The following is an 18759-nucleotide window of genomic DNA, read 5'->3' as shown; positions in this document are numbered from 1 at the left end:
ACACCAGTCAAATAATCAATGTATTTAATATGGATCCCTACATGTCCCAGTACAAATCCTATTGTCTGCCCTCAGACTTTCTTGGAAAAATTCAAAGTGTGAACAATACCTTGATTATTGTTAATAACAGTCCGTCGACTGTGCTGACGGGTCATTGGCTGTGCATCTTTAAAACAATGAAGACGACGATTGAATTTTTTGATCCTCTTGGTCTAACCTATACATTTTACGCATCCCACATCAGCAAATATATCGAAAGCAGTGAGAAAACTATCATGCGGAATCGGATGAGATTTCATGATCCGAAGAATAAGACTGTGGCTCCCATACGACACTATATTTTGTATTCCGTTATTATAGCTATACTTACAAGCAATTTATCCACATTTATAGTTATAATCCACGTGTGAACGACTTTCTAGTGGAAAATATCCTCTCAGACCTATATAATATTGATTTCAATGCCCTAAGAGTAAAGTGCTTAAAAAATATTTGTGAATTTGTTTATTAATAAAATGCATATATATACAACAATGTCTTTAAATCTTCACTTTAGATTTCTTCTTCTTCGGTGTATAGGCAACTGTCGTGAACCACTAATGCTGGTAAATCATTTGGATTCACTGTATATTGATCTTGATTGGCTGCAAATTCAGAGTCACATTTTCTACAGTATAATGTAACTTCACTCTTGTCATATCTCTTTGTATAGTCAATGATACTATTTGTATTCATATTATGAAATTCACGAGTGCCAGTTTGCTTATTTGAAGCAGCATCATATGCAGTTTTTTCGAATGGTGAATCATATACGGCAACTTCCAATTAAAAACCACTTGGGTTATAGTCATAATAGTCAGTGTCATCACAACAATGACGTATAAACCAAAGTGTCTTGTTACCTCAGCAGTTGAATCGAAGACCTGATTCTTCCTCCCAGAATAATTTAAAACCACGACGATACCAATCTCGCAGAAATAAACTAAAATCACGTTTGGGATTCTTTCCAATCATATCGGGGTAAGTATTCTCCCACTGATCAAATTTATCATAGTGACAATTGGAGCACAGATGTCCTCTAGGGTGAGAGTCACACACTTCTTCAAGACATGAATTACATCCTTTAATTTGTACTGCATAGCCTCTATGTAATTTACAAGGATTACATAATTTGCTCTTTTCACTATAGTCATCAATAATTGTACAATTCTCACATTGACTCCAACTACCAAGAGTGTACATGCATAATGGACATGTATAGAACATTTTTTTTTTGGTTTCCAATGTCACTTGACTCTCTCACAGCTGAAACGAAACATATCGTTCCTGTCGACGGATAAATTCAGGGTGGAGGAATGGGAGGAGTAACTCTGTGACGTCACCTCTTTCGAATGGTGGGGGGAGCCATCTACATTGAATCTATTGGCAATGTTTTCAAAAGTGTATCCACGATATGATTCTGCTTTGTTCCAATTACTATATCAATAAATTGTGTAAAAGCATTTGAGTCACATCGACAAAGCTTCATACAGTAGTCCAATGGGGGGGGGGGGGAATCAGTTTTCATTATATTGTCAAGTGTTCCCCGAGAGAATATCCTGCGTTGAAGAGATAACTCAAGAAAATCATCATCCAAAATCAAATGTTTTTCTATAAACACAAGATTCGATCTAATTCTCTCTCTCTCTCTCTCTCAAATTTGTTCATTTTTCAATCCTTTCACTCTGACTGCTGACTCTAGACTGATCATAATTCGTTAGCCGTAACCTTCTAACCTGACAAAAAAGAAAGGGAACATTTTCGATTTTGAAACCATTTTATTGGATAATTACAAAAATTATACTAAGCATGAGAAATAAGCGATAAAGTTTATTGTCTTCGATATGTTTCACTAATGCACTTGAAGTATACTGAAGTCTCTTCACATGTGCTATATCACCCTTTGCAGCGAAACATAATTGATCCTCCATTTTAAATTTACTCAAGGATATCACATATCTTGCATATACTTCATCCCATTCCAGACAAAGCCGTGATCCTTTCGTGATTTCCACCGCAATGTTTGGTGCTCTTGTATTATTGCCATTAACTCCACTATCAACTTCTAATAGGGTAAACATTCCACTCGTCATCATCAACACAAATATATATCCAAATGAGTAAAGTCAAACTGTTCTTCTCACTCCTTTGAATTCAATTTACAGGCTAATAAAAACTATAGCAAAAAGCCTTTCCTTATATTCTCTGCAATCCTCTCCCGCTAATATGTAACCAGCCCTCTGATTGGCTTAGAAGGAGACACGTGATTTGTTTCCCGTTATTGGGTCAATAAAATTCTCGGAAATTCACTTCCCCTTCGATTACGCAATCAATTTCTCGGAAATTCACTTCCCCTTCGATTACGCAATCAATTTCTCGGAAATCTATTTCCCCTAGGGAGTCTATGCCCATATATGGTGTCATGTCACGAGTCGATAGGTCAATACATTTCCCCCCACCGTTAATGCGCATGTGCAAACTTCACCCCCAGTATCATTACACCTGGACAAGCAACAACAAATCAATTGACCTTGAAAGCGCGTGTGCAAACTTCACCCGGAGACAATTCTCCTGGACGAACACCAACAATCATGCAAACTTCGCCCCGGAGACAATTCCCCTGGAAGAACACCAACAAATAAATTTCTCGGAAATTCTCTCCCCTCGATTACGCAATCAATTTCTCGGAAACTGTCAGCATTAGACTAAATTGTAGATGGCAGCAGGGGTGAGAGGTGGGATTCATTATGCCCTTCCTACTAATATCGGCGTCTTAAGATCCATCAGTACAAAGCTGGGAGCTGGATTCATTATGCCCATCCTACTGATATTCAACAGCGATTGTAGAAAGCGCAGCCAGTCCTTGGTTCCCTCAAAAAACTATTGTGGAACCGGCGTGAAATTTGTGTACGAACTATAGGTCGAGTCTACCTGGCTTTGGTTCTAACAATCCTTTTTTTATTGATGCGAAACTTGGTCAGTGAAGCGACTAAATGAGAATGCACTGAAGGTATTTGAACATACCTGTCTGCGTAGCATCCTCAGGATAAACATGAATGATCATCAAACATGGATATACGACGAATGTGTGGTATCAAGAGATGCGTTGCCATCACAATCATGCAGCGTCGACTGAAATGGCTGGATCATGTCTTACGGAGCCCAACAAAGTAATTGCCTCGCCGAATCCGTCTAGCTGAGCCCCTCAGCTAATGGAAGAGACGCCAAGGAGGACAGCGGAAAAAACTGGTGGAACTAGGTTAAATAAGATCTTGAACCTATTGGGGATTTCAGAAAGTTCGATCACAGATGGACAACCCAATGGCTCCCATTATCAAAGCTTCTGGCAGCAGACCGCACTACGTGGTCCAAACAGGTCTCGAAGATCCTTGATGCCGGGCAAGACGGAAAAACCTGATTCCCGCCACAAGTACAAAGTAAGCAAGTATATGATTATATACAATAAATCATATCATCAAATACAACTCAGACGAATATGCGGTTTGATTCTGTTTCGGATCAGAATTGAAATAGTTGTTTGTTTTTGCCTGGCAAAACGTTGATTTATAACTAAAAAATTTTAAAAAAAAACTGTAAGCAACAATTCGCAGTTTTGCTTTCTAACGGAGATACCCAATGGAAGTCACAAAACGACGTCACTTTGTTTTTGGCGGCTACTATGTCTACTTTTTTTTCTTTTACACAAAACATAACTCTAAATCAGCTCAGAGTTTCCTGACGCCCAAAAAAATATTATTGCTAAGCCCCATTCCAAATAATTTCAGTGACTAACATAAAACATAAAGAATACAACTTCAATCATGTTCCAAATTTGCTACTTATTGTTAGATAATCGGTGCCTTTCCGATAAACAAGTCGGAAAAACTTAAAAAGCTAAAGATGGACTACGCATTTACAAATATAATCCGCAGATTTCTCTAACCAAACTTGTCTATTAGAGATACTTGAATGTATGGACAGTGTGGAGACAGGTCTTTGCCTTGTCCGAAAAAATGACAGTTCTATCATCAACATCCTCAGGTATTTCCAACTCTGTTGCACATATCTCCGCAGATAAGTCTATCAGACAAAGCTCAGTTGAGGTAATTTAAAAGGTGACATATTGCAACATAAATATTACACCATGTTTGTAATGGCACGTGAACTGATCTGTAATTGGTAATATAGGGTGCGCGGCAAAGGCTTTCCACTACAGTTCACGACCAGTAGTTTTGACAACTAAAACAATTTTGGTACAAATGTTCTACTTCTAAACCCAACTGAGATGATAGAATATAATGTTTTTTTTCTTTTTTTAGCACAAACTTCTTAATATCTTTAGTAGCAAATAAGATAAGAAAAGCAAACTGGACCAACCGCTATAGCTTGTTTGGTTTCAGGGGACGCGTTGGAAGTTTTGTTTTTTGCAATGTGGTTTTCATATTTCATATTGTAAAGAATAGTGGCTGAGCAGATAATGATAAACGTTTAATTTTGTTTTTCATTTCTTACCCGACGAAGGAGAACCAAACCCCCGAAGGAGAACCTAGCAGACTAGATTGAAGGGGAGAGGACAAAAAGGGGAGAAAGGCCGACGCCAGCGATTAATTACAAAAACACTTGAAACGTTTCCCTCGGAAAATCAATCGGAAAATGTTTCAACCACTTCTAGCACACCTGTCACTAAAGCGCAACACCCTTCTAATGTCATTCGATACACTAGATTTCTATTTAGAAAGGCGTGAGATTCTTAAAACTGAAATGACCAGTTAATTATTTCTTAATTAGCCAAGAATTCTAAACACCCTTTCAAGATGAGTTAATTGAAAACAAAGTTAATTAAAAAACAGTTAATTAAAAACTGATGGAAGCAAAGAGCCAGGTTGAAACTTAAAATGAACAACAATTATTCTCCCAATAATTTCTCACAAAAATAATTTTTTTTAATTATTTAAAAAAAATATTAAAAATTATATTTCTCCCCTGTTTTTTTCCTGGCCATAGAGCCTTACGGGGGAGCTTATATTGAAGTGTATTTTGTTGAGTTTATTGATTGAATAAATTGATTGATTGACATTGCTTCGCAGCATATGCAACATACATAACAAAACTAGGCCTAGCTGAAATAAACCAACCCACAATATTTCCGTATATTTGTATGATTTTGAAAAACTAGCGCTTTACTGAAAATACACAACAATATATAATTTTTGTTGAGTAGAAAGATAAAGTACTTTAAGATGTCTTCTTTTTTTAATATTAATCAAAAAACTTTTGCACAAACTAAATTTTTCAAAAAAAGCAAAGAACTCCATTAAACCATAAATAAACAAAATAGAATCAAGTAATCTACCAAGCATACAACTACCACAAATCAGTATCAATAAATAAATGAAACCCAAAACAAACAGAGATTAAAATAAGTCAGACTCAAAACGAGCAGAAATTAATCCTACTAGGGTTCTAAACCCTATGTTTTCTAAAAGCCAGAATATAATTTGTACTTTACTGGAAAAAATTCAAATGAATTTACCGAAAAAAAATGTGCATTGTCAGTTTAATGTAAATATGCTGATATTTATTCCTTAAAATCTTCATTAATTTTTGTTTCAGTGATGATTTCACATGATGATGAGGATGTTTTTGTACGATGCAAGAAAGGGATAACAACCCCTGTTATTAAAGTCCTCGTGATCAAACACCCGTTATGTATGCGTTTAATGGAGTTCGAATTCATCCGCCAGTGAACAAGCATGCGTGCTAATATTCTTGGAGGTGGGAGCGTATTTCAAGATGAACTCAGATTCTTCCAAACAGAAAACGGCCAGCAACATTATTACTGTATGAAATTCTGAAAAATTGTGAGCTGCGAGATTTCAGAGGGTTGGAATGCGAGTCCCTCTAGAAAAGTGCCGAAAAGCTAAGTCGCAAAATCCCCCTAGAAGTCTTCTTTTTGACTACTACATTGAAAAATTAACCCACACCAATACCTTCAATTTAATGTGGTAACTTTAAACTTTAATCGCTCAAAACTCTTAAACACAAATAGGATCACCAAAACCGAAAAAAAACGCATTTTTGTCACTATTTTCCAGTTTTTCCAGGGACCCCCTTGAAAATTCTCGGGGAGAGGAGGATAGCCCCTATCTCCCTGTATGCAGGTATACATGGGAATAAATTTGATTTTGGGCGGCCTCGCGGCTTATATGGCGGAAGAAAATGCTATAAGCCAAAAAATAAATAAATTAAAAAGAGGAATTTTGTTCAAAACGAAAAATCGTTGCTTAAGGGTATCAAGGGAAATGTTTTTCAGTGGAATTGTCAAAGTATATTTTCAGATACACGCTTTCTAGGGCTGTAATAAAAGAGAGATACTTATGTATTATAGCGACCACGCCCAAGAAGTGAAGTTAGGTTAATCCTAATGAAAATACCAAAATATGATGAATATATAAAACTTTATTAACAAAATTATGGAAACTGCAACAGAGAATTATGGAAAGGAGGCCACTCAGAAAGTATTATATTAAATACCTAGCCTAATCTAGCCTAACCAACTCTATATATTAAATATTTAATTAAAATATACCTCACTCGGACTAATCTTATCTCACTAAGGCTAAGCTAATTATCTCCGAGTGAACACAGAGACACCGGTTTTACGACAAATCAAGAACAACAGTGTGGTCGCTATAATACACAAGTACCAAAGAAAGGTTTAAACGGTTAGACTCTCGTTTTATGGATGAACGATAACATAGAGATTTAATCTCACTTACGAAAAATCTTAAGAATTAAAAAAATCCTGATACATTAAATAATAATAGCCTATATGCAATTATTACACTTTTCTCGGGTAGTGTTTCATATGTGTGTTTTTCCTAAACCCCAACACAAGGACTGAAATCCCAGGATCTTTGGAAATATTTCAAGGAGTGGCAGTCCAGATCCCAAACGAAAAAAGCTGGCAATCACTTCCAAAAAATTGGCACGTGGTCTTTAAGATTCGGTTAAATAGATATACTTAGTTACATACTATACTTAGATATGCTATAATAGATATACTTAGTTACATAAATAGTTACATACTTGAAATTTGATATTATTAACAGGTGGTCCATCAATGGCAACTGTGAAATTAGATTGTTATTCCTACACAATAACATGGTTGCACAGCTTTTAAAGTTTATAATCTTACAAATATTGGCTTTGCTAATTAAAAACAGCTTTTGAAACGCGTTTCAAATCTGCTGTGGTGACTTCAACAGGTATGCTTGCAAAACAAAGCGGCAATCCCCCTGATGTGGACCACAGCCTCATTCCTAGCATCAAATAAAAATTAACAACTGTCCTGAAAGGTGGACCACAACCTCATTCCTAGCATCAAATGAAAATTAACAACTGCCCTGAAAGGTGGACCACAACCTCATTCCTAGCATCAAATAAAAATTAACAACTGCCCTGAAAGGTGGACCACAACCTCATTCCTAGCATCAAATAAAAATTAACAACTGCCCTGACAGGTGGACCACAACCTCATTCCTAGCATCAAATTAAAATTAACAACTGTCCTGAAAGGTGGACCACAACCTCATTCCTAGCATCAAATAAAAATTAACAACTGCCCTGAAAGGTGGACCACAACCTCATTCCTAGCATCAAATGAAAATTAACAACTGCCCTGAAAGGTGGACCACAACCTCATTCCTAGCATCAAATGAAAATTAACAACTGACCTGAAAGGTGGACCACAACCTCATTCCTAGCATCAAATCAAAATTAACAACTGCCCTGAAAGGTGGACCACAACCTCATTCCTAGCATCAACTGAAAATTAACAACTGTCCTGAAAGGTGGACCACAACCTCATTCCTAGCATCAAATGATAACCAACAACTGTGCCCTGAAAAGGTAATCATTTTTCAAGTTTGACCCCAGAAAAAAATTCGTTAATTCCCAAAGGGTCAGAGCTGTATTCACCAATGCATTATATGAAATTGATCGTCAAAATAAGATTCCTATCCGTGATTCTAGCGCCTGTAAAACCTCACGAAGATATTGTTTTTATGGTGAATTGGTAAGACACAGCAAATAAAAACAACAGCAATAAGAATAGTCAGTTTACTTCTTTCCCAGTAAATTTACTTACTCTAACTTGTTTCTTTTTGGTTTAATGTATTCTGCATAAAAAGCCGGTCTTCCACGAATGGGGCGGGGGAGGACATTAAAGGGAACTTGGAACTTCCTGGTAGGATATAAAGAGCGAGGGTTTGAATAGATTGGAATGGAGAAGGAGCGGGCGCAGCTGCGTTGGCATCAGGCGGTATGGTGCAGAAGTGAGTTGATAGTAGTAGTAGTAACAAAATGATTATTTAGTATTGTAAATGGTTAGTACATTGTGGATCAAAGAAGATCGGAAAGTAATAAAAGTGGAAATTGGTACTAGTGTCAAGAACAGAACAGACCTATGCCATTTAATTTTTGGCACTTCCCTACTTCACTAGAAGAAGAAAAGGTCTTCACTAGAAGACCTTTTTTTTATATTCATAACAATTTTTATTACAATAGCTCTCTCTCTCTCTCTCAAAAATCATGCACACCAGTTGGCACATGGCACATTGGCACATGGCACATGCCAAGCTTTTTGGACGAAGTGCCAAAAGTGGCGGGATTATGCCAAGTCTGGTGGAACTGTGCGGCATATGTGGCAATCCGAGATGTATATCAGGTGGCGGGAAGTGAGAGCCCCCTCCGGGGTCACTAGTGGCTTAATAACGAGAACTATGGCACCGCGTACTATGTACTGATGTCTACGCAAATTTTGCGCGCATTTATATTATTAGAGTAGATTCCTGGAATGCAGTCATGTTGGGAACAATAATAATTCCAGCCTGTACGTGCTTGTCTAATATTCCTGTGCCTGGAATAATATTCAAGTGAACGTGTCTGTCTCACACTACCTTTGGAGGTCACTCCTGTCTATGTCTATGTTTAGATACGTAGACAAAAAATCACAAAAATCTGGATAGAAGGAGAGCTTTAGGTGATATTCCCACAAATAATGAAGATTTTTACTATTCTCCCACTATTTTCTATATATTTTGTATTGCATTTTTTCTGTTTTTACCTTTAAATTTATTTTTTTACATAATTATTCAACTTTTTATCAATTTAGTTTTTGCATCATTTAAGCCTATTTGTTAAGATTCCATGTTATACTTCAGCACTTGAAAATGCTTAAAGTTTAAATCACGCAGAGTTTTACCACTTTGGAATTATCCCAGTATGCAGTCACTTTCAAATGACGATATCCATGAAGAAAAGATTTTTACCCAAAAAGCTTAATAATTTTATTATTTTTGACCCGTCAAATGTTTAAGCGATGCAGGTTCTGCATAAATGTGGTATTGAATAATATCTCATTGTGGCTCTAAAATGCATTCAGTGAGTCTATAAGCAATGATGCCAGAAAACAAACACAAAAGAAACAAATTTAACGACTTATCAAGGAGGCACACTTGTGCCTCTATAAAGAGGCGACCCACCACAATGTTAAGCGATTTCCGGTCCTAGCGGTCGCAGAGAGACAGCGGTAATCGCATTTTGTAGCCCAAGCTCAAATTAAGAAACGTGCAAAATTTCACCCCCCCTCCGACTTTATCTTCATGGGTAAAAGTGAGCCAGAAGTTTCAACCCTCCGACCACCGCCCCCCTTTAACGTTGTCCCGTTGGGTTGAAATTTAGAGGTTTAGCTTTCCTAGGGCCCGGGAGCTTATTCTCGAAATTTCAGCTCAATCCGATCACTCCTTCCCTGTTTTCCAAAAACCAAATATAGCCACTTAAAGTTCAAAAAAAAAAAATTTTATTAGCCACGCCTACAGGCCACAGTTGGCAACTGATCCGGGTCAATGAGGACTCATTCGAAGCAGAATTCGACCTGTTAGGGCCTTTTGATATTTTCAGACCGAAAAAATTATCCCCCGAATTTACATTTACGAAAAACCTCGTTTCCCTATAAGAGCCCATGTTAATTTTTCCCACCACAGCCCCCCTTTAACGTTGTCTGATCGGGCTGAAATTTAGAGGATAAGCTTTCCTGGGGCCTGGGAGCTTGTCCTCGAAATTTCAGCTCAATCTGATCACTCCTTCCCTGTTTTCCAAAAACCAAATATCAAGTTTTGTGGGTATTTGCTTGCGTCAAAAATAGATTTCATTTACTAAAAAACAATTATAGTTGTATCTCTTTAGTACATCGGTTGATACTCCAGACTGTCAGGCGGAAGATCCGGGTTCGATTCAGCGTCAGAGCAAATTTTTTATATACTGAATTTAAAGTTTTTTTTTTAAATTATTTGAAAAAAATTACGTTTTCTAAAGAGGTAAAGAGGCTGAGTTACAAGGTCGACCCTTAAAACACCCTGTCGAGAAAGAAAAGAATAATACACAATCATCTAACAGTTAGTCAAGCAATAATAAGTAATAAACTGTACAAAAACGTGCAGAAATTATTTGAAAAGAACTACATTTTCTAAAGAGTTAAAGAGGCTGAGTTACAAGGTCGAACCTTAAAACGTACAGGGATTAGGAGGCACATTTGGGGGGCTGCCGCCCCCAAACCCCGCTTTCGCAGCCTTTAAATAAAAAAAAAAGTTTTTTAAACTCAAAGTAAGGAGCGACATTAAATCTTAAAACGAACAGAAATTATTCCGTATATGAAAGGGGCTGTGCCCTCCTCAACGCCTCGCTCTTTACGCTAAAGTTTTTATTGTTTAAAAAAAAGAGTTGTGAGAAAGTCAAACTTTAGCGTAAAGAGCGAGGCGTTGAGGAGGGCACAGCCCCTTTCATATACGGAATAATTTCTGTTCGTTTTAAGATTTAATGTCGCTCCTTACTTTCAGTTTAAAAAACTTTTTTTTATTTAAAGGCTGCGAAAGCGGGGTTTGAGGGCAGCCCCAACTGTGCCTCCTAATCCCTGTACGTTTTAAGGTTCGACCTTGTAACTCAGCCTCTTTAACTCTTTAGAAAACGTAGTTTTTTTTAAATAATCACAGCATGAAGCCACCCGGGGGCCAGCACAAAGCAGAGTTAGTTTCTTGGCTATATTTACAGTGCCTTGCAAAAACATACATAAGAATATACCTTACAAAAGATAAATATTGGCAATGGAAAGTTTAACACAAATGCACACTTTTTAACATCTCGAATGAAATGACTTCAACAACCCCCCCCCCCCGATCCTGCGCAAGCCATTTAGAACATGGCTGTCAGAATCCAGATCTAGAGAACAGTACCTTGCAATTTGCATAATTTTCAGTGTGTTTTCAATTTTAGTCATCCCTAAAGTAATTTGACTATCTACCTTAATTCTGTCCCAAGATGGATGGATAGATGATAGACTATCTATCAACAAGAGAGATACCCTTTTCCTAACTCTAAGTGAGCCCATCATTTATTGAAGGACTCTGAATTGAAGTCCAAACAAATTCAGTCCCCCGTTTTGCATACAAGTCCAGTGGACATTGTCCATCATGAGTCAGCCCAAAAATCTCGATCATCCCTTAGCTCTATGACTATCTATCTTAGCTCTGGATGATAGACTATCTATCAACAAGTGAAAATTACATCATATTTATACATTCCTAAAAAGGCTTATGCCAGCATTGCCTCTCACTCAGACTATCTGTCTTGGTGTGTTTAATCAAAGTGTTTAAAACGGGCCGAAACAATCAATTTTAGATGTTTTATGCCAATTTTACTTTTAAGTTCAAATAAGTATATGAGATAAATGCGTAGATAAAACCTATCAGGCAACATATAGCAAACACTCGAAGTAAGGAATATGTAAATAAACTCTCACGACTTGAAACCCTTAGTGAAGTGCAAACAAAACTTTGACAAAACAAATAAACCAGTTTAAATATTTTCAGCTTCTTGAGAAGAGAAACAATAAACAATTTGAGTTTAGTCATCAACGAGAGAAACTCTGGAAAAAATTTGATTTTAAAAATGTAGCAAACTAATAGGCGAATCATTGACAATAAGCACATAACTTTTACAACAAACTGCAATATAATTGCACATTAGTAGAAGCCCCCCCCCCCAAGCACAAAACCCCACCCCGAACAATGTCTGTATACTTTCCAATAACAAATACTATATACAAGCAATGAGCAGATTTCATAACTTACAGCCCTTTCCCCACGGTTGTGGGGGGTCATGTTACCCCTAAAGGCTTAGCTATTGGATTTTTCAAATATGCTGAATAAAATTGCTGTCTCAAAATTTTGATCGGGCGACTTTGGTAAAAAAAAAAAAAGGTAAAGAGCGACTCGGCTCAATAGTAACTGAACTAAAAAACTGAATTTTGAATTCAATAGATACATCAAAAGAATTGCCTTATTATGCTGATTCCAAATATATAATATTCATCAAATTTAGTGTTGCCCACCATAAGCTACGAGCCTGGTTTTCGAAAAAAAGGTGGAAACATCCTCTAAAAGCAAATGAATCTTAATATCAACATCAAATTGAGCTTATCAGAGAACCCTGTTGTAGAAGTTTCAACCTCCTATATACAAAAATGTGGAATTTTGCGTTTTTTCTGTCCTTTTAAGTGACCAAAAAGATTGAAGGGCAACTAGCCCTCCTACCCACCTTTTTTCCCCAAAGTCGGCTGATCAAAATTTTGAGATAGTCATTTTATTCAGCATAGTTGAAAAATCCAGTAATTGATGTATCAAGAGCAAGGGATTGAGGATGAAGGAAACCCCTCTAATATACGGAATAATTTCTGTTTGTTTTAAGTTTTAATGTTGCTCCTTACTTTCAGTTGAAAAAGCTTATTTTTTTATTTAATAACACATCAGAACCGGCGAAGGGAACAGGAGCCTTAACCAAAAGGAATTGTCAAAGTTAATGGGCCATCTGATGCCCAAAACGCTGTATCCTTGATATATAATATTTGCATATCATAGCATCTTCTTTTATAAAATTTGCACATTGTCGAATTTTTACAAAATAATATTTGGACATTGTCGAAAATTTCCGAATTTGCAAAGTTTGGTTACATAAAAATATCACAGGAAGTTTAAGTTACTGTTTAAATGACTCCTATCTCGATATTTTAAGATCCCTGGTTCGATAGCGTTATCATCCCATGCGAAAAAGAATAAAAACACATAAAAAATTTGTTTTTTATTTGTTTAAATAAAAATTTATTTTTTGTTTTAATAAAAAAAAAAATTTTATTTGTTTAAATAAAAAGAACAAAAAAAAATTCCTCTTTTATAAAATTTGCACATTGTTGAAAATACGTAAATTTTCGAAGTTAATGGCCTATCTGAAGCCCAACCAGTTGAATCCTTGATATATAATATTTGTATATCATAGCAGCTTCTTTTATAAAATTTACACATTGTCCTGTCACTCCTCTCAGAAGTATGAATTTTCATACTCCTCGTGCATGGCTGTTTATAAATAAGATCCTTACCTGACCAGAAGCTTTACAGTATCGATGCACAGCCTGTTGAGCAAGGTCTCTCACTAATAAATTCCCACTTCCACAAGGAACTAGTATCCTCAGCTCCCCAAAACAAACTGTCACCTTCATCACTTAATTATAAAATTTATCACTGAATTGTCTCTGCCATTAGCATGTCAATACCTGGAAAAAAACTGAATAAATGTAATTTTTATATATGCTAACAGGCTTAGAATGTAATTATTCTTGTAAATGCTAAAAAGTATGAAATTGCAATTTTTTAAGTTTTTTATGAGGACAAATTCAGCTGTCCAAAAACAAACTGCCACCTCCATCATTTGACTCTAAAAACAACCACTAAATTGTAAAAGAAAATTAGCCTTTCGATACTTTAAACAAATTATGGATTAATTATTATTTCCCATTTACAATAATTAAAATCAAAAAGTAATAAGTAAGAATTTAATTTTTTTTTTATTATTATTAAATAAAACTCACTTTGACTTTTTCAAATACTATAGGCCTACTCAGTTCAGAAGTGGCATTTTTTCAAGCTAAGAACAGCTGTAGGAATTCCTTAAGGGTGTATTTCCTACCAGCTTTTGAACAGGGAATTCTTTCTAAACTAATTTTAATAGTAATTTGTTTCAGTTTGAGATTTTGACTTAATGAAAATGAATATTTCCAATATTGTATCACAGACAGTGTAATAGCACTGCCTAAGTAAAAAGCGAATAGGGCACAATTTTTTTATTTTCTCCTCACCAAGGCACTTTGTATAGAAGTTGTCATAGGAACTTTGGACAAACTCAATCAACTGGAAGCTGTAAGTTCAAGTGCCCTTTGCATCAGCAGTCAAAAGTGATTGGAGGAGAACCATGTCCCTTCCACGCACCTTAATTCTCCAACCACATCCAATAAAATTTTTGAAATAGCCATTTTGTTCAGCATAGTTGAAAGATTCAACAACTATGTCCCTAGGGATGTCAACCCCCTACAGTCTTTGGAGCAAGGGCTGTAAGTTATGCAATGCGTCCATTGTTTACATATAGTATTTGTTATTGGGAAAGGGGGCTTGTTTGATCTTTGGTGTCCAAGAAGGCCAAAGGCATTCATGTGAAGCTTCCAGAGAATGTTGAGGGGAGTGTTGAACTAAATCAAAACATGTTATATGCATACATGTTGTCAAAAAGACATAGCTCACAAACAATTGAGGGTATTAAGTTAGAACTTTCAGGGAATGATGAGGAGGATGATCAATTGACGAAAAGGCAATATTTACATGTTACTACTACAACTACAACTACTGTTTCTGTAGCATTTACTATTAAGGCTGAGGATACTGGAGTGAAACTTTGAGGAAATACTGAGGGGAAAGTTGAACTAGATCAAAATAACCTATGTGCATAAAGACTGTCAAAAGGGCATATCATCAATATCTTAGTAATAGCTTACCATATCAAGCTGAAACTTCCAGGGCATCATCAGGGGGACGCTCATCTAACCAAAGGGCAATATGTGCATGCTTCTACTAATGCTACTGCTACTACTACAACTGATAAAATGCTACTACTACTACTACTACTACTGATAAAATACTACTACTACTACTATGATACCAGTATTAATAAGGCTAAGAGTATGACTGTAAAAATTTAACACAATATTGAGGGGAAAATTATAAATCAAAACACACTCTGCAGGCTTACAGCATTACGTTAAAACTTCCAGGGCTTGATGAAGGGGATGTTCAACTGACCAAAAGGCAAGAGAATGCATGCTACCATTGCTACAACTGTTAGTACTACCACTAATCCTTCTACTACTATTACTACTACGAGTGCTCCTACTACTACTACTGTGACTACTATTACAGCTATGAGTATGAAGATGAAAATTTCAGGGAATATTGAGTGGGAAGTTTAACTGAATGAAAATACACTGTGTACATTCCAAGTCGTCAAAAGGTACATGCAGGTACTGCTACTGCAACCGCTACTACAACTAAAGATAGGGTATTAAGACAAAAAATTTAGGGATGGTTGAGACATTGTTGAATTAAATCAAGACACACTATTCCTATACAGGTTGTCAAAAGGACAAATGAGCAACACCCCAGGAACTGTAAGTTAAAACTTTCAGCATGTGCTGAGGAGGATGTTGAAAGAAAAACAAAATGTGTTAGGTACATACTGCTACAACTTTTATATATACTTTTATATGCTACTACAACTTTTATATAATAGTAGTGCATGCTACTACTACTACAACTTTTACTAGAACTGAAGCTAAGGGTATTAAGATGAAGCTTTCAGGGAATGCTTATGGGATGTTGAACTAAATCAAAACACACTATGAGCATGTATCTTGTCAAAAGGGTGACCAGCAATATCTCAGGAACAGCTTAGATTATGAAGTTGAAACTTTCAGTGGATGTTGAACTAACCAAAAGGCATTATTTGCATACTATTAATAAGACTACTGTAACTAGAGGCCAATATATTAAGGTGAAACTTTCAGGGAATCTTGAGGGGGATTTTCAACAAAAATCAAAAACTCTGTGCATACAGGTTTTAAAAGGGGCATATAAACAATATCTTAGGAAAAGATTAGCATTAAAATGTAACTTTCAGGGAATGTTGAGGGGGATGTTGAACTAACCAAAGTCACTATATGCACGTAATCACTATTCCTACTATTTCTACTGCAACGACGACTACTATTTCTACTGAGGTTAAGGGTATTAAGGTTAAAGTTAAAGGTATATTTGGTGAGGTTAAGGGTATATTTAGGATAAAGTTAAAGTCAATCAAAACACACTATGTGGATTCATGTTGCCAAAAGGATGTATATGCAATTTCTCAGGAACAGAGTATTAAATTGAAACTTTCAGGACGTGTTGAGAGAGATACTGAACTAGCCAAAGGGCACTCTGTGCCAGGGCCGTCACGTGTGGGGGGGGGACTCCCCCCCCCCCCAATATTTTTGGTCACTTGGTAAAAAAAAGAAGTCAGTAAAATCGTGGCACTTCACTCCACGATTTTTGTGAACACACAGTGTGTTCACGCAACACACTCTGTGCATGCAGGTTGTCAGAAGGTTGTACCAGCAATATCTCAGGAATAGTCTAGGGTATTAAGTTTAGATTTCAGGATATGTTCAGGAGGATGTTGAACTGACCAAAAGCACTTGGTGCATACTACTACTGCTATGATTGGTATCTACTACTGCTACTACTACAACTAATACTACTAAGACAACTACTACTGGTGCTACTGAAGCTAAGGGTTATGCTGAAACTTCCAGGCAATGTTAGGACTAAACTGAAACATGCTATGTGTATGTAGGTTACTGAAAAGGAATATCAGTTATATCCCAGGAACAGCTTAGAGTATTAAGCTGAAACTTTCCGTGCATGTTGAGGGGATGTTGAGCCAACGAAAAGGTACTATCGGCATACTACTACAACTGGCACTATTAATTCTACTACTAAGGCTAAGGGTGTAAGGAGAAATTTTCGCTATAGAAACACACAATGCAGGCTGTATCAGCATCATCTCGAAAACGGCCAAGAGTATTAGGTTGAAACTTTCAGGGCATGTTGAGAGACATGTAGAACTAATAAAATGTACTATGTGCATACTACTAATAGTAGTAGTAATACTAGTACTACTGCTGTTAATACTAATATTGTTAAGGAAAATGGTATGAATGTGGAACTTTCAAGGACTGTTGAGGGGGATGTTGGACTAAATCAGAACACATTTTGTGCATGCAGGTTATCAAAAGAACTTAACAACAAAATCTTAGAAATGACTTAAAGTATTAAGTTGAAACTATTAGGGCATGAGGAGGGGATCTTGAACTAGACCAAAAAGGCAGAACATGAATACTATTACTGCTTGCTTAGTAGTAACTGATATTACTAATAATAACCCAAACGCTCCTACTATTAGGCAACTTCTGCTACTATGACTACTAATATTGCTAATGCTAAGGGTATTAGTCAGACTTTCAGGGAACAGTGAGGATGGTGTTCAACTGAATCAAAACACACCATCTACAAGTGGGTTATCAAAGGGGTGTGTTAGCAATATCCCAGCAAAAGCTTAGGGTATTAAGCTGAAACTACCAGGGTTACCAACATTAGTACCACTTTTGCTACCCTTTTCTCAGAACTTTGAAACAAAATAAGTTCTTCCAGAAAAAGTAAGTGTCTTTCAATTAATGAAAAATGGCTTTCTATAGAAGCAGTAGAGAGCAGAGCTACTAAAAAGATGCAGCCAAACAGTTTGCTATTTTACCATCTACTTTATCAATGATATTAAAAAATAGGATCATTTCATCAGAAGTGGCAGCTCAAGCACAGGAAGAAAAAGGTGTTCGAGTGGCTCCGTCAGTATAGAGGATAAAGCATTCCTCTTGATTAACAGAATGAGTTAATGATTGGCTGACCTTGGTAGATAGATATAAAGAAACCTAAACAAAATATGTTACTATTTTTTTATAAATACACCAGATAACAACCACCAGCATTAGACCACATAAAATTAATTTTCTCTCCTCCCAACACAACGTCAAACCCATTGGACCAGGGTACAATTCAAAACTTCAAAACTCTGTACTAGAGAAAGGTTGTTTTTCTTCTGCCGGATATTGATAAAGGTGAAAATTTGAAAATAACAGTTTTGACCTCCTAATCTATTATTGATAAGGCCTCAAAAAATATCAGTTCTACCACCCTAAATAACCACTTCAGAAAATGTTAGTTTGCTAAGGAAACAGAAAACGCTGCATGGTTATCAGAGTCATGAGACTTGACAGAATTCATCCTCCTAGATAAAAAGTGGGGATTTCTACCAAACTGTGGTTTAGTTTACCTTTGGGGATTTCGTTCTCATGGATGATGAAATTGCTCTTCACAATACTTTAAGTAGCCTAATGTTACCTGCTCCAGTCACATTAAGCAAGGCGAGATTATCCATCAAAACCTTACACTCCAATGCTCTCAGAACAGAAACAAGTAATGATTTCTTTAAAGCTCTCATCAACAACAAAAAATTCACAGAATACTTTGCAAAATATTTTTTTCCTCACAAGAGTTTTAACATACTCCATGTACTTATGTAATCAAAAAGTTAAATGTAAGTGTTTTTATGTATGTATGTACATACACATGTTAAGTATTTTTAATAAAATACTTGCTTATTTAAAATTCTTCCTTGTTCCTTCTTGGTTAA

At 36.3% G+C, this 18759-nt stretch overlaps 1 protein-coding gene across 6 annotated transcripts in view; it reads right to left on the bottom strand.

Annotated features, from left to right (window-relative positions):
* baz (par-3 family cell polarity regulator) overlaps positions 1–18759 on the bottom strand; it is a 229921-nt gene that overhangs the window by 200561 nt on the left and 10601 nt on the right. For all 6 annotated transcript variants that reach the window (XM_089105453.1, XM_089105456.1, XM_089105454.1 and 3 more), the window contains exon 2: positions 13529–13702. In XM_089105453.1, the coding sequence (XP_088961579.1) occupies positions 13529–13648 (120 nt within the window). In that variant the 5' untranslated portion in view covers positions 13649–13702. The remainder of the gene's footprint in view (positions 1–13528; positions 13703–18759) is intronic.

This window comes from Artemia sp. Qi Xiang Cuo, chromosome 19 (genome assembly GCF_049724085.1).
Source record: "Artemia sp. Qi Xiang Cuo chromosome 19, ASM4972408v1, whole genome shotgun sequence".
NCBI classification, from domain to species: domain Eukaryota; kingdom Metazoa; phylum Arthropoda; class Branchiopoda; order Anostraca; family Artemiidae; genus Artemia; species Artemia sp. Qi Xiang Cuo.
This window is presented reverse-complemented; position numbering and strand designations above follow the sequence as displayed.